At 47.3% G+C, this 15,280-nt stretch overlaps 1 protein-coding gene across 2 annotated transcripts in view; it reads left to right on the forward strand.

The window, feature by feature from the left end:
• ciita (class II, major histocompatibility complex, transactivator) overlaps positions 1-15,280 on the forward strand; it is an 87,812-nt gene that overhangs the window by 36,821 nt on the left and 35,711 nt on the right. The window contains exons 2-8 of one of the 2 annotated variants that reach the window (XM_078240783.1): positions 1,668-1,811; positions 3,232-3,315; positions 4,317-4,382; positions 6,592-6,657; positions 9,698-9,790; positions 12,939-13,031; positions 15,012-15,143. In XM_078240783.1, the coding sequence (XP_078096909.1) occupies positions 1,668-1,811; positions 3,232-3,315; positions 4,317-4,382; positions 6,592-6,657; positions 9,698-9,790; positions 12,939-13,031; positions 15,012-15,143 (678 nt within the window). The remainder of the gene's footprint in view (positions 1-1,667; positions 1,812-3,231; positions 3,316-4,316; positions 4,383-6,591; positions 6,658-9,697; positions 9,791-12,938; positions 13,032-15,011; positions 15,144-15,280) is intronic. The other variant, XM_078240785.1, reaches the window with a different exon arrangement.

The raw sequence follows: 15,280 nt of genomic DNA on the forward strand, positions 1-15,280 counted from the left end.
TGTTAATGTTGAACTGGTGTTGCTGAACCCTTAAAAAGCATAGCGTTTGCTCCGCCTCAAGAGGATGCACCTCATTACAGCCATGACTTGTTCGCACTTTGATGCCTTTTTGTCCGTGAGGTTTTGTTTGCCTGCACTTGATATGATCAGTGCCCCAGTCTGGTGAGTCTGCGTCATGCAAATCAGTTGTATAAATCAGTAGCAAAATGGGTGTGGACGCTTGTGATTAACCCTTCCCTCTGTGCACATGCTTCAGTGGACGTCACAGAACCTCACAGCATAGAAGGACACCATTTGGCCCATCATATCTGTGCTAGCACTTTGAAAGAACTGTCCAATTTGGTTCCACACACCAGCTTTTGCCCCATAACCTGTAAATTGTTTCTCTCCGAATACCTATCCGCTCGCCTTTTGCACATCACCTGAGTTTAAGAGCAACACCACCCCCCCCCCCCCCACCCCCACCACCACCCTCCATGTGCAGAAAGTGCTCCCCCTAGTGTTGCAGCATGAACAAGCACAACCTTTTGATGAACCCATGCTAATATTACCCTGAGGCCTGTGCGCACAACTGCTCTCAATACTCCGGGTGTGGTCTCAATACTCCGGGTGTGCTCTCAATACTCCGGGTGTGGTCTAACTAGGGCTTTCTATGAGCACTTGCGACACGATTTACCAGCAGTGGATATTTGGCAGCCTTTCAGAGTTAACTCAGGAAAACAGAAGCACAGTGATACTGGATGGAGTTAACACCCTACCCTTTTCCTTCTCCCTGTGAACTCTATGAATGGTATCTTTTGTCTGTATAGCGTGCAAGAGACAATACTTTTCACTGTATCCCAGTACATGTGACAATAAATCAAATAGGGTGGCACGATGGTACAGTGGTTAGCACTGCTGTCTCACAGCGCCAGGGTCCCAGGTTCAATTCCGGCCTTGGGTCATTGTGTGGAGTTTGCATGTTCACCCTGTGTCTGCGTGGGTTTCCTCCCAGTACTCCAGTTTCCTCCCACAGTCCAAAGATGTTCAGGTTAGATGGATTGGCCATGCTAAATTGCCCCTTAGTGTCTTAAGATGTGTAGGTTAGATGGATTGGCCATGCTAAATTGCCCCTTAGTGTCTTAAGATGTGTAGGTTAGGTGGATTGGCCATGATAAATTGCCCCTTAGTGTCTTAAGATGTGTAGGTTAGGTGGATTGGCCATGCTAAATTGCCCCTTAGTGTCTTAAGATGTGTAGGTTAGGTGGATTGGCCATGCTAAATTGCCCCTTGGTGTCCCAAGATGTGCAGGTTAGGTGGATTGGCCATGATAAATATGTGGGGCTATGGAATTGGGTAGGGAGAGGGCCTGGGCAAGATTCTCAGCCAATGGGTCGGTGCAGACTTGCTCGGCCGAATGGCCTCCTCTGCACTGTAGGGATTCAATGATCCTATCTATGATGATTGAGCATGTTTAAACTTGACTTGGGCATGAGTGCTTTGTTTCTGGTTAGTTTCAGTTTCACTTTTGCAGAGGGTTTTGTGTTCACATGCAACATATTTAAAGAGTCACTTTTTTGTTGCCAAGTCCTCCTCTAAAAGGAGATTCAGTTCAGTAAATTCGCATGTGGTCTCATGATGCGGATATTTTGTGCCAGGATTTTCAATTTCTTGTTTGTTGTCACCAGACATGAGAAACCAGAGCTGCGCCAAAGAGTTACCGTCACCGAGAGAGCACAGATACTTGGCTGCACCACAAGAGGAACACAGTGCAGCGCAGATGGCTCTACCCAACACCTGCATTCAGAATGGAGAAGCAACTTGTGGAACAGGTCTCTGTTGGGAACTAAAAGAATCACGCTTTGTTATCAGTGAGATGCAGCTGTAGAAAGGTTCTTTAAAAGCATTTCTACGTGAGCTAAATCAGATATCTTTTGAGCCAGTTGCCTTTGATCACATATTGAAAATAACTAGAGGGAGAAACAGCTTCTCATCGTCTTCTGCTTGGCCACTTTGCAGCCTCTTGGACTCAGCGTTGAGATCAACAGTTTCAGATCAGGAACTCTGTTCCCCCCCATTTTGATTCTGTATCTTTTGGTGCGTGTGCAAAAGGTGCTCCCCCTCCATGTTGCAGCACGAACAAGCACTACCTTTCGATGGACCCCCGTGCTGGTTTTAACCTTCTCTTGTCATAGAATCACTGGGTGGGATTTTCCGCCCATGCTCGTTCCAAAACCGGAAAATCCCACCCGAGATCAACGGACCTTTGCATGGACCGCCCCCTGCCCACTACGATTCCCGCGGCGGGTGGGACGGGAAAATTCGGCCCATTACAGCACAGAAAGAGGCCCTTCGGCCCATCATGTCAGCTCCGGCCATCGAGCACCTACCTATTCAAATTCCATTTTCCATGATGTCAATGTTAATGTAAGTCTATTTGTGACACTAATAAATAAACTTTGAAAACTAGTTCCCCCCTGAAAGGGAAACGTTCTTTCAGCATCCATCCTGTCAAGTTCTCTGAAAATCCTCTATGTTTCAATAAGATCACCTCTCATTCTTCTAAACTTCAATGGGCATGGTTCTAAACTCCAATGGGTCTTAGACATCTTTGTCATTTAATCTCTTGCACCCTCTACCCTATCCCACACCTTCTCTTTTGTTCTGCCACATGAGGGAAGATTGGGTCTGTACTCCTTGGAGTTCAGAAGAACAAGAGGTGATATGATTGCCATGGGTTTAGACATGGTAAATGTTGGCAGGATCCACTTACGGGAGGGTGTAAGACCAGAAGGCATCGTTGTAGAATAAGGGGGTTTGAGGAAGAATTTTTTTCTCTCTAAGAGTGTCGAACCTTTGGAATTCTTTACCCCAGGAAGCTGTAGAGGCCAAATCCTTGAACATTTCTGAGGCTGCGATTCATAGGCTTTTAATCAGTCGGGGGTTAAGGGTTACGGAGAGAAGGCAAGAAAGTGGACTTAGTGAGTGTTAGATCAGCTATGATCTTATTAAATGACAGAGCAGGCTCGAAGGGCCTCCTCCTCTTCCTATCTCTTACGGTCTTCCATAATATTTCATCCCTACTTCAGTACTGAAGAGTCATGTTTGACTTGAAACATTAAATTTGTTTCTCTCCCCACAGCTGCTGCAAGACCTGCTGAGTACTTCCAGCGCTTTGTGCTGATATTTCAAGTTTCCAGCATCCACATTATTTTGTTCTTATTTTTGTATTCTTTTTCCTACGCGTTGCAGCTCTGGATGGTGAACTGTACTCAGAGATTTTGGAGGACCTGAGCAAACTGGATAGAAGTTGTGAACCAGACGACTGTGGCATCGGTAAGTTTCAATATTTAGACTGATTCTCTCCTTAGCAAACTTTTGAATGGAAGTGGGGGCGGCACGGTGGCACAGTGGTTAGCACTGCTACCTCACAGTGCCAGGAACCCAGGTTCAATTTGATTTGATTTATTATTGTCACATGTATTAGTATACAGTGAAAAGTATTGTTTCTTGCGCTACACAGACAAAGCATACTGTACATAAAGGAGGAAAGGAGAGTGTGCAGAATACAGTGTTATGGTCATAGCTGTCATTCCGGCCTTGGGTCACTGTCTGTGCAGAGGCTGCACATTCTCCCCGTGTCTGCGTGGGTTTCCTCCCACAGTCCAAAGGTGTGCAGGTTAAGTTGATTGGCCATGTTAAATTGCCCCATAGTGTCAGGGAGATTGGTGGGGTAGATATATGGGGTTATGGAGGTAGGGCCTGGGTGGAATTATCAGGATGTGGAGATGCCGGCGTTGGACTGGGGTAAACACAGTAAGAAGTTTAACAACACCAGGTTAAAGTCCAACAGGTTTATTTGGTAGCAAAAGCCACACAAGCTTTCGGAGCTCCAAGCCCCTTCTTCAGGTGAGTGGGAATTCTGTTCACAAACAGGGTACATAAAGACACAAACTCAATTTACATGAATAATGGTTGGAATGCGAATACTTACAACTAATCAACAAAGACTTGATTAGTTGTAAGTATTCGCATTCCAACCATTATTCATGTAAATTGAGTTTGTGTCTTTACATGCCCTGTTTGTGAACAGAATTCCCACTCACCTGAAGAAGGGGCTTGGAGCTCCGAAAGCTTGTGTGGCTTTTGCTACCAAATAAACCTGTTGGACTTTAACCTGGTGTTGTTAAACTTCTTACTGGAATTATCAGTGCAGGCCTGATGGGCCTGATCCCCTGCACTGTAGGGATTTTATGAACAAAAATAGCTATTAACTTTAGACTAGATAAGTTAACTGGTCTCCAATCTAAACAATATGTCTTTTCTTTATTGTGCAGAAGGAATTTTGAAGTATTTGCAGGATCCACGGCCACTAAACACAGTGGAATTGGAACAATATTTTGGTAAGTCTTTTTTGAACAGTTTCTACAAAATTCTGACTTTAAGATCTTCAAACGTTGAATATAATCTGTCGATTGTCAAAACCTTTTTTAAAAAAATCTGCGATGGAATGTGGGCGTCACTGGCAAGACCAACATTTATTGCCCATCCCTAGTTATCCTTGAACTGAGTGGAGTGCGAGACCATTTCAGAGGGCAGTTAAAAGTCAACCGCATCGCTGTGGGTCTGGAGTCACATGTAGACCAGACCCGGTAAGGACGGCAGATCCAGCGAAACATTCCTCCACAGGAAGGAAGGGATCATTTGGAAAGGAACTAACCTCACACTTCTCTCTCACGCTTCCCAGTATCAAACTACTGGAACAGTAATAAGACCATAAGAAATAGGAACAGGAGTAGGCTGTTTGACCCCTTGAGCCTGCTCCCTCATTCAATAGGATCATGGCTGATTGGACATTCCTCGCGTCCACTTTCCAGCCCCTTTCCCCGTAATTCCTGATTTCCTTACTGATCAATAATCTATCTCAGCCTTAAACACACACAAGGACTCTGCCCCCCACAGCTCCCTGTGGCAAGGAGCTCCAAAGACTCACAACCCTCTGGGAGAAGAAATTCCACCTCATCTCAGTCTGAAATTGGCACTCCTTTATTCTGAGACTGTGCCTCTGGTCCCAGACTCTCCCACGAGGGGAAACATCCTCTCAGCATTTACCCTGTCAAGCCCCTCCAGGATTCTACAGTTGAGGGAAAGGAATAAAATTATTCAATTTCTCTAGACAGGAGAGGGATAAAAACATTCAAGCAACAAAAATGACCTTGATGAAAATATTAAGGGTACTGTGTGCTGAAGCGTTCCCTCAGTTCTGACCCTCTGACAGTGCGGCACTCCCTCAGTACTGACCCTCTGACAGTGCAGCACTCCCTCAGTACTGACCCTCTGACAGTGCAGCACTCCCTCAGTTCTGACCCTCTGACAGTGTGGTGCTCCCTCAGTACTGACCCTCTGACAGTGCAGCACTCCCTCAGTACTGACCCTCTGACAGTGCAGCACTCCCTCAGTTCTGACCCTCTGACAGTGTGGTGCTCCCTCAGTACTGACCCTCTGTCAGTGCAGCACTCCCTCAGTACTGACCCTCTGACAGTGCAGCACTCCCTCAGTACTGACCCTCTGGCAGTGTGGCGCTCCCTAAGTGCTGACCCTCTGACAGTGCGGCACTCCCTCAGTACTGACCCTCTGTCAGTGTGGCACTCCCTCAGTACTGACCCTCTGTCAGTGTGGCACTCCCTCAGTACTGACCCTCTGACAGTGCAGCACTCCCTCAGTACTGACCCTCTGACAGTGCAGCACTCCCTCAGTACTGACCCTCTGACAGTGCAGCACTCTCTCAGTACTGACCCTCTGTCAGTGTGGCACTCCCTCAGTACTGACCCTCTGGCAGTGTGGCGCTCCCTAAGTGCTGACCCTCTGACAGTGCGGCACTCCCTCAATACTGACCCTCTGACAGTGTGGCACTCCCTCAGTACTGACCCTCTGGCAGTGTGGCGCTCCCTAAGTGCTGACCCTCTGACAGTGCGGCACTCCCTCAATACTGACCCTCTGACAGTGTGGCACTCCCTCAATACTGACCCTCTGACAGTGTGGCACTCCCTCAATACTGACCCTCTGACAGTGCAGCACTCCCTCAGTACTGACCCTCTGACACTGCCGGCGGCATGGTGGCACGGTAGTTAGCGCTGCTGCCTCACAGCGCTAGGGTCCCAGGTTCCATTCCTGGCTTGGGTCACTGTCTGCGTGGAGTTTGCACACTCTCCCCGTGTCTGCGTGGGTTTCCTCCGGGTGCTCCGGTTTCCTCCCACAGTCCAAGGATGTGCAGGTTAGATGAGTTGGCCATGCTAAATTGTCGATTAGTGTCGGGGTAAATGTATGGGGTTGTGGGGGTAGAGTCTGGGTGGTATCATTGTTGGTGCAGGCTCGATGGGTCGAATGGACTCCTTCTGCACTGTAGGGATTCTATGGAATCTATGTTACCGTTGATAGCATTGGATGGCACTACGGGCTGAACTTCCTCCTAACTTTCACCAAAGTTCTGGCCACGCAGTGGGACAGGTCCCGAGGAAATTCACCCCAGTCTCGCTGCCAGAATTCCTCCCTGGGCTTTGGAGAGCTAAATGTGGATAACTTTCTGATCCTCGTTTCTTGTGCCTTTTATAGATGAGGAAATGTTGCTTGAAACACAAGAAGTGACAGTCCTGAACACTCCATTAAATAAAGCTTTTTGTAAGTTTCTTTCTCAATAATGAGTGTATACGGCCAGTATTAGAACAGACAGTCTGCTCAATTGCAGGGCCGTCCTCTGAGTGAGATGCTGTAATCAGTTGGACTAAACTCTCTCTCTCGCTCAATACTGAGGGAGTGCCGCAGTGTCAGAGAGTCAGTACTGAGGGAGTGCCGCACTGTCAGAGGGTCAGTACTGAGGGAGTGCCGCACTGTCAGAGGGTCAGTACTGAGGGAGTGCCGCACTGTCAGAGGGTCAGTACTGAGGGAGTGCTGCAGTGTCAGAGGGTCAGTACTGAGGGAGTGCCGCACTGTCAGAGGGTCAGTACTGAGGGAGTGCTGCACTGTCAGAGGGTCAGTACTGAGGGAGTGCCGCACTGTCAGAGGGTCAGTACTGAGGGAGTGCCGCACTGTCAGAGGGTCAGTACTGAGGGAGTGCCGCAGTGTCAGAGGGTCAGTACTGAGGGAGTGCCGCACTGTCAGAGGGTCAGTACTGAGGGAGTGCTGCACTGTCAGAGGGTCAGTACTGAGGGAGTGCTGCACTGTCAGAGGGTCAGTACTGAGGGAGTGCCGCACCGTCAAGAGGGTCAGTACTGAGGGAGTGCTGCACTGTCAGAGGGTCAGTACTGAGGGAGTGCCGCACTGTCAGAGGGTCAGTACTGAGGGAGTGCCGCACTGTCAGAGGGTCAGTACTGAGGGAGTGCCGCACTGTCAGAGGGTCAGTACTGAGGGAGTGCCGCACCGTCAGAGGGTCAGTACTGAGGGAGTGCCGCACCGTCAGAGGGTCAGTACTGAGGGAGTGCCGCACTGTCAGAGGGTCAGTACTGAGGGAGTGCTGCACTGTCAGAGGGTCAGTACTGAGGGAGTGCTGCACTGTCAGAGGGTCAGTACTGAGGGAGTGCTGCACTGTCAGAGGGTCAATACTGAGGGAGTGCTGCACTGTCAGAGGATCAGTGCTGAGGGAGCGCTGCACTGTCAGGGTCAGTACTGAGGGAGTGCCGCACTGTCGGGGATACAACAGAGGAGCATTCTGTAGACCAATGGGCATGGGTGGAGCGGGGGCGGGAGGGGTTTCTGGGTGGACAGCACTCAGTGCGAGCTAGGAAATGGGCGGCAGAGTTTTGGAAAATGACTTCAAGTTAATGGAGGGTGGAATGTAGACAACCAGCTAGAATCATAGCCGTTTGGATCAAGTGGCTGGTTTCCCCGGCTGAACACTTTATGTAAGTTCACTCATTTATGCAAACACAAGGTGCTGTCATGCAGGCCTGTGCGATATTAGAGTCCCTCCAGTGCAGAAGGGGGTGATTCAGTCCATCAAGTCTGCACCAACCACAATCCCACCTGTAACCTCAGGTATTTACCTTGCTAATTCCTCTGACACTAAGGGGCAATTTAGCACGGCCAATCAACATAACCCGCACATCTTTGGAGTGCGGGAGGAAACTGGAGCACCCGGAGGAAACCCACGCAGACACGGGGAGAACGTGCAAACTCCACACAGACAGTGACCCAAAGCGGGGAATTGAAGCCAGGTCCCTGGCGCTGTGAGGCAGCAGTGCTAACCACTGTGCCACCGTGCCGCCCCCTTGTACGTTTTACGTGGATCCCAGGTATAGAGGGAGGTTGAGTAGTTTGGGCCTGTACTCATTGGAGTCTAGAAGAAAGAGAGGCGATCTTATTGAGATATATAGGATTCTCAGGAGCCTGACAGGGTAGATGCTGAGAGATTGTTTCCCCTTGTGGGAGAGTCTAAGACCAGAGACATAATCTCAGAGTAAGGGGGTCACCCATTTAAGACAGAAATGAGGAGGAATTTCTTCTCTCAGAGAGCAGTGAATCTGTGGAATTCGTTACTGCACAGGGCTGCAGAGGCTGGGTCGTGAAGTATGTTCAAGGCTGAGATCGAGAGATTTTTGTTCAGTTAGGGAATCCAGGGTTATGGGGAAAAGGCAGGAAAGTGGAGTTAAGATTATCATATCAGATCAGATGGGACGGCACGGTGACACAGTGGTTAGCACTGCTGCCTCACAGCACCAGGGACTTGGGTTCGATTCTCAGCTTGGGTCACAGTCTGTGTGGAGTTTACAAGTTCTCCCGGTGTCTGCGTGGGTTTCTTCCGGGTGCTCCGGCTTCCTCCCACACTCCAGAAATGTGTGGGTTAGGTGCATTGGCCATGCTAAATTACCCCTTAGTGTCCCAAGGTATCTAGGTTAGAGGGATTATCATAGAAATCATAGAAATCATAGAAACCCTACAGTGCAGAAGGAGGCCATTCGGCCCATCGAGTCTGCACCGACCACAATCCCACCCAGGCCCTATCCCCACACATCTACCCATTAATCCCTCTAACCTACGCATCCCAGGACTCTAAGGGGCAATTTTTAACCTGGCCAATCAACCTAACCCGCGCATCTTTGGACAGTGGGAGGAAACCGGAGCACCCGGAGGAAACCCACGCAGACACGAGGAGAATGTGCAAACTCCACACAGACAGTGACCCGAGCCGGGAATCGAACCCGGGACCCTGGCGCTGTGAAGCAGCAGTGCTAACCACTGTGCTACCGTGCTTGGAGTAAATAAATGGGGTTACGGGGATAGGGCCTGGATGGGATTGTGGTCGGTGCAGACTCGATGGGCCGAATGGCCTCCTTCTGCACTGGAGGATTCGATGATCTATGATCAGTTGTGATCTCATTGAATGGTGAAGCAGATTGGATGGGCCGAATGGCCTATTTTTATGTCTTATGGTGTCTCATGTACTTAACTAGATTCCCTTGAAGTGCATCCATACTATTCACCAAGTACTGCACGTAGTAGCAAGCTCCACACTGTAACCACCCTCTGGGCAAAGTAGTTTCTCCTCTATACTCTATTAGTCTTGTTAGTGACCATGTCATATTTGCAGCCCCAGGTTTTGAACTCCCACACACGGTGCCTGTGGTGGTGTGGATAATAATCAAATGTGATTGGTTAGGCTGAGGACAAAAATAGATAACTTTCCATTTGTTATTTTGAAACTGTGTGTGATTTAACCTTTCAGCCCCGGGGTACAGCGCGTGTTCCGCAGCCGATGAACCCACTCGGCAGAATTTCATTGCGCCACCTGACATCAAAGCAAAAAACAGAAAAAGAGGTGAGTTAGTCACCTGGCACTGTCTGCCTTTAGCACTGTGACATTCTGCTGGCCACTATGAAGGTCTGGTGTCAGGAGGAGACATTCTGAGTAACGGAGAGAAGGTGCTGAGAGTAGGAGGACAGTGGGACCCAAAATCATCTTTACCAATACTTATTTCAACACTCGGAAAAAGGAAAGCTGTCTGATGACATCAGAACCAAAAGCATAATTTGTGGGTTGTGTTCTTCCTCTTTTTATTTTTTAGGTTCAAATTTTTTGTTTCACTTTGTTTATTTTTGTATTGTTCACACTCGGTTGGAACTCTGGATTACCCACGCCCAGCTCTCCGACAATATAGTTCTGCATTCTGCCAGTTCGGGATGTTCATGAAGCTGCCAGATTTCTCTCTGTCCTCAGGAGCAGTCTGCTCCCAAACCCCTTGTCACATCCTTAATCTGGCAATGAGATTCATATATTTACCACAGGCTGGTAGTCGAACCAAACTGGATAAGCACGTGAGGGGGAAAGGATGGAGGTTAAATAAAATAGATAGTTAATTGGAGGGTCAAGGGGGTTCATGTAGTGTGTGAACACTGGAATTGTGTGTGAGTGTGTGAGAGTGTGTCACAGAGTCATAGAGGTTTACAGCATGGAAACAGACCCTTCGGCCCAACTTGTCCATGCCGCCCTTTGTTTAAGCTAATCCCAATTGTCCGCATTTGGCCCATATCCCTCTATACCCATCTTACCCATGTAACTATCTAAATGCTTTTTAAAATATAAAATTGTACCCACCTCTACTACTACCTCTGGCAGCTTGTTCCAGACACTCACCACCCTCAGTGAGAAACATTTGCCCCTCTGGACACTTTTGTATCTCTCCCCTCTCATCTTAAACCTATGCCCTCTAGTTTTAGACTCCCCTACCTTTGGGAAAAGATATTGACTATCTAGCTGATCTATGCCCCTCATTATTTTATAGACCTCTATAAGATCACCCCTCAGCCTCCTACGCTCCAGAGAAAAAAGTCCCAGTCTATCCAGCCTCTCCTTATAACTCAAACCATCAAGTCCTGGTAGCATCCTAGTAAATCTTTTCTGCACTCTTTCTAGTTTAATAATATCCTTTCTATAATAGGGTGACCAGAACTGCACGCAGTATTCCAAGTGTAGCCTTACCAATGTCTTGTACATCTTCAACAAGACGTCCCAACTCCTGTATTCAATGTTCTGACCAATGAAACCAAGCATGCCGAATGCCTTCTTCACCACTCTGTCCACCTGTGACTCCACTTTCAAGGAGCTATGAACATGTATCCCTAGATCTCTTTGTTCTGTAACTCTCCCCAACGCCCTGTGTGTGTGAGTGTGTGTGTGAGTGAGTGTGTGAGTGTGTGTGTGCTACTGGAGAAAGGTTGTCTGTGAGGGCTAAGAGATGAAAGGTTAAATGTATTAGGTTCATGTATAGTGTGAACACTGGCATTGTGTGTGCATGTGCGTGTGTGTGTGTGTGTGTGTGTGTGTATGTGTGTGCGCAAGTGTGTGTGTGTTACTGGAGAAAGGTTGTGAGGGCTAAGAAATGAAAGGTTAAAGGTGTTAGGTTGAAGCATTTGTGATGAGAGGTTATGGTGAGTTTCACTTACAAGTAAATAAGTTGGATAAAACATTTGCATTGTGAGATAAATGGGAAACCTGGTTTTTCCGCTGTTGAATTTCAAAAGGGAGTTCAGAGATGACAAGGAATGTTTACATCTTACAGAGGTTCCAGGAGTAAACAGGGGGAAGATTTTTACATTTCATTAGCCCAAATGTAGATGCAAAATAGAAAACAGGAAAGTTTTTTATATTTGGAGAAGTTGACTTCAGAGAGGTGTGTGAGGACAATGGAACCTGAGGTAAAAGGGGAAAAGATGTTTAAGAAAAGTGATGGTTAACTGAGTGGAGTGGCTGAGGGGCAGAGGCCTGAAGACCACTTTCTTCCTCTGTGAGCTGCTGAGATGTGGAAATTTTGAATTAGAGGCAGGAGGGCAATGGCCTTTGAAAAAGTTTGTTTCTGAAGCTCCTTTTGGAATTCCATGTCAGAGAGGAAGTTTCTGAGAAGTCGTGCCGTACACCTTTAGTAAAATGACAACAATTCCCTGTCTTGGGTAATATTATTGGATTTTCATGGCTAAAAATCTATAAGTGCGTTGTTGCCAAAAGGTCGTTAATCTGGGTACTTTTGGCAAAGCAAGTTTTTTGGGGGATTATTCTGCAAGATTGGATAACTTTAATCTAGCGTCCTGAGTTTATTTTCTTTTTAGTAAGCCTTTTATTTTTAAGATTCTGAAGTAGCTACTGGACTCCTGTGCTTTTGAGGTCAGTAGCTCCTCCTCCTCGTTTTCACAATTTAAAAAAAAGGCATATGATCAGTGAGACAGATTTCACTCTGAAGTCTGCTCTCTCAGCAATAACATGGGGCAACACGGTGGCACTGGGGCAACACGGTGGCACTGGGGCAACACAGTGGCACTGGGGCAACACGGTGGCACTGGGGCAACACAGTGGCACAGTGGTTAGCACTGCTGCCTCACAGCGCCAGGGACCCGGGTTCGATTCCCGGCTTGGGTCACTGTCTGTGCGGAGTCTGCACGTTCTCCCCGTGTCTGCGTGGGTTTCCTCCGGGTACTCCGGTTTCCTCCCACAGTCCGAAAGACGCGCTGGTTAGGGGCATTGACATGCTAAATTCTCCCTCAGTGTACCCAAACAGGCGCCGGAGTGTGACGACTAGGGGATTTTCACAGTAACTTCATTGCAGTGTTAGTGTAAGCCTACTCGTGACACTAACAAATAAACTTAAACTTAGTTTTTCTATGTTTCTATGGCCTAGAAGGTAGGGATATGTTCGGCCTGTTTTGTGCTGTAGTTTTTCTATGTTTCTAAAACTTAAACGTATCTGTTGTGGTTGTTACACCTTCCTCATCTGCTTGGTCCATTCTAACCAACAGTGCCATTGGTGAAGCTTGTAGCCATTGGAGTTACCACAAGCAGATATCCATAATCTCAGCCAATTGCTGATGCTGAATAAATCTTGGCTGTTGTGCTAAGGGGCTGCAGTTTAGCCAAACCTTTTGTCAGTAAAGCGAAAGTTGACTCGCGCTACATTATGTTCCCTCCTTTATTTCAGCTGCTGATGAGGATTACCCGAGGGGACAGCAAGCTACTTCTCAGGATCCTGCTCATGCCATGGGTGTAACGAGAGCAAAGTGTTTAAGAAGAGGTGAGGAACATGCATCAGCATATCATAAAATCTGAATCTGAAACCGGCTCACCGATGTGCGGGTTAGGTGGATGGGCCACGCTATATTGCCCCTTAGTGTCAGGGGAAATAGCAGGGTAAATACATAAGAACTAGGAGCAGGAGTAGGCCATCTGGCCCCTCGAGCCTGCTCCGCCATTCAATAAGATCATGGCTGATCTTTTTCAGCTCCACTTACCCACCCGTTCACCAAAGCCCTTAATTCCTTTACTGTTCAAAAATCTATCTTTCTTTGCCTTAAAAACATTCAACGAGGTAGCCTCAACTGCTTCATTGGGCAGGGAATTCCACAGATTCACAACCCTTTGGGTGAAGAAGTTTTGATTTGATTTGATTTATTATTGTCACATGTATTAGTATAAAGTGAAAAGTATTGTTTCTTGCTTGCTATACAAAGCATACTGTTCATAGAGAAGGAAAGGAGAGAGTGCAGAATGTTGTGTTACAGTGATAGCTAGGGTGTAGAGAAAGATCAACTTAATGCAAGGTAGGTCTATTCAAAAGTCTGACGGCAGCAGGGAAGAAGCTGTTCTTGAGTCGGTTGGTACGTGACCTCAGACTTTTATATCTTTTTCCTGACGGAAGAAGGTGGAAGAGAGAATGTCCGAGGTGTGTGGGGTCCTTAATTATGCCGGCTGCTTTTCCGAGACAGTGGGAAGTGTAGACAGAGTCAATGGATGGGAGGCTGGTTTGCGTGATGGATTGGGCTACATTCACAACCTTTTGTAGTTCCTCGCGGTCTTGGTCAGAGCAGGAGCCATGTAACTGCCTAAATGCTTCTTAAAAGACAAAACTGTTCCCGCCTCTACTGCTACCTCTAGCAGCTCGTTGCAGACACTCACCACTCTCTGTGTGAAAAAACTGTCCCCTGGACCCTTTTGTATCTCTCCCCTTAAACCTATGCCCTCTAGTTTTAGATTCCCTTGCCGTTGGGAAAAGATGTTGACTATCTAGCTGATCTGTGCCCCTCATTATTTTATAGACCTCTATAAGATCACCCCTAAGTCTCCTACGCGCCAGGGAAAAAAAGTCCCAATTTCCTTTGTGTCCACGTGTTAAAAGATCGTACCTGACCTTGGAATAGGTTTTGACCTGTCTGCATGGCAACCAGATCACATGGGCTTGTCACCGGGCAGAGGTCAGTACAATTTCATACCATTCGCCCATTCCGGAACATTGGCCAAAATTCTCCTGTCCTGCCCGCCGGCCGCTTTGAATTAACTCCTGAACTTTCAGTTCTTTGGTGTGTACATTATTTCAGGATTTTTGTTAGGGATAAATTAGGTAATAAGACTGGACCTAGATTACTGGAAACAAATAGCAAATGCTACTAGATCAGTGCATGTCAGAGCAGCTAATCGATGGTTCTGATCTACTGTTGTTTCAGAGGGAATCTCTCCAAGTCACCTTTGGAAATTTCAATTTCAGTCTTTGGAAGTTTCAATCCAGGTTTGGTGGATTGGCCGTGCTAAATTGCCCCAATGGTGTCCCATTAACCATGGGAAATGTGTGGGATTATGGAGATAGGGAGGGCGGGGGGGGAGGGGGCTTAGGTAAGATACTGTGTCAGTGCAGTTGACACAGTAACAGTTTTAACAACATCAGGTTAAAGTCATGCAGACTCGATGGGCTGAATGGCCTCTTTTGCAATGTAGGATTCTATGATTTTTAAATTTAAAGGGTGTACGTTAATTATCCAATAATTGGATTTAATTGTGTGCAGGTGGTGTGCATTAGTTAGGGTTGCCCTTGCGCAGATGTTAAGAGATACAGAGATACTGAAACCGTACATGGTCTGGTGAGGAGGTACATGCCTGTGATGTGTGTGAAACTGAGCAAAGGTTGGCGGCAGTATCATCTTTCACCAGCTGGCTTACCAGAACGTAACAGCGTAATGGCAAATATAGAAATGTGTGGTAATCCGGTAAATCATTGTTTTAGATGAAGAGACCTGGCCCCCTTTCTCAGAACATTCCCCCGAGACACCAACAACCTACCCTTCAGGCACCAACCACCTGAAGGAGCTGAAAAATCACGTGGCGCAGATTGGATCAGACGCTTACTCTAAACCAGGTCTGTAAAACTCAAAATACATTTTGGAACATGTTTTCTTCCAGTTAGATTTATCTCCCTCCTGAATTCTACCAAATAAAACCCATTGTTGCTGTTTGTTTGCCTCTGATGAGATTTTGGGCAGACGTTTCCTGTCT

This window comes from Mustelus asterias, chromosome 23, assembly GCF_964213995.1.
Source record: "Mustelus asterias chromosome 23, sMusAst1.hap1.1, whole genome shotgun sequence".
Taxonomy (NCBI): domain Eukaryota; kingdom Metazoa; phylum Chordata; class Chondrichthyes; order Carcharhiniformes; family Triakidae; genus Mustelus; species Mustelus asterias.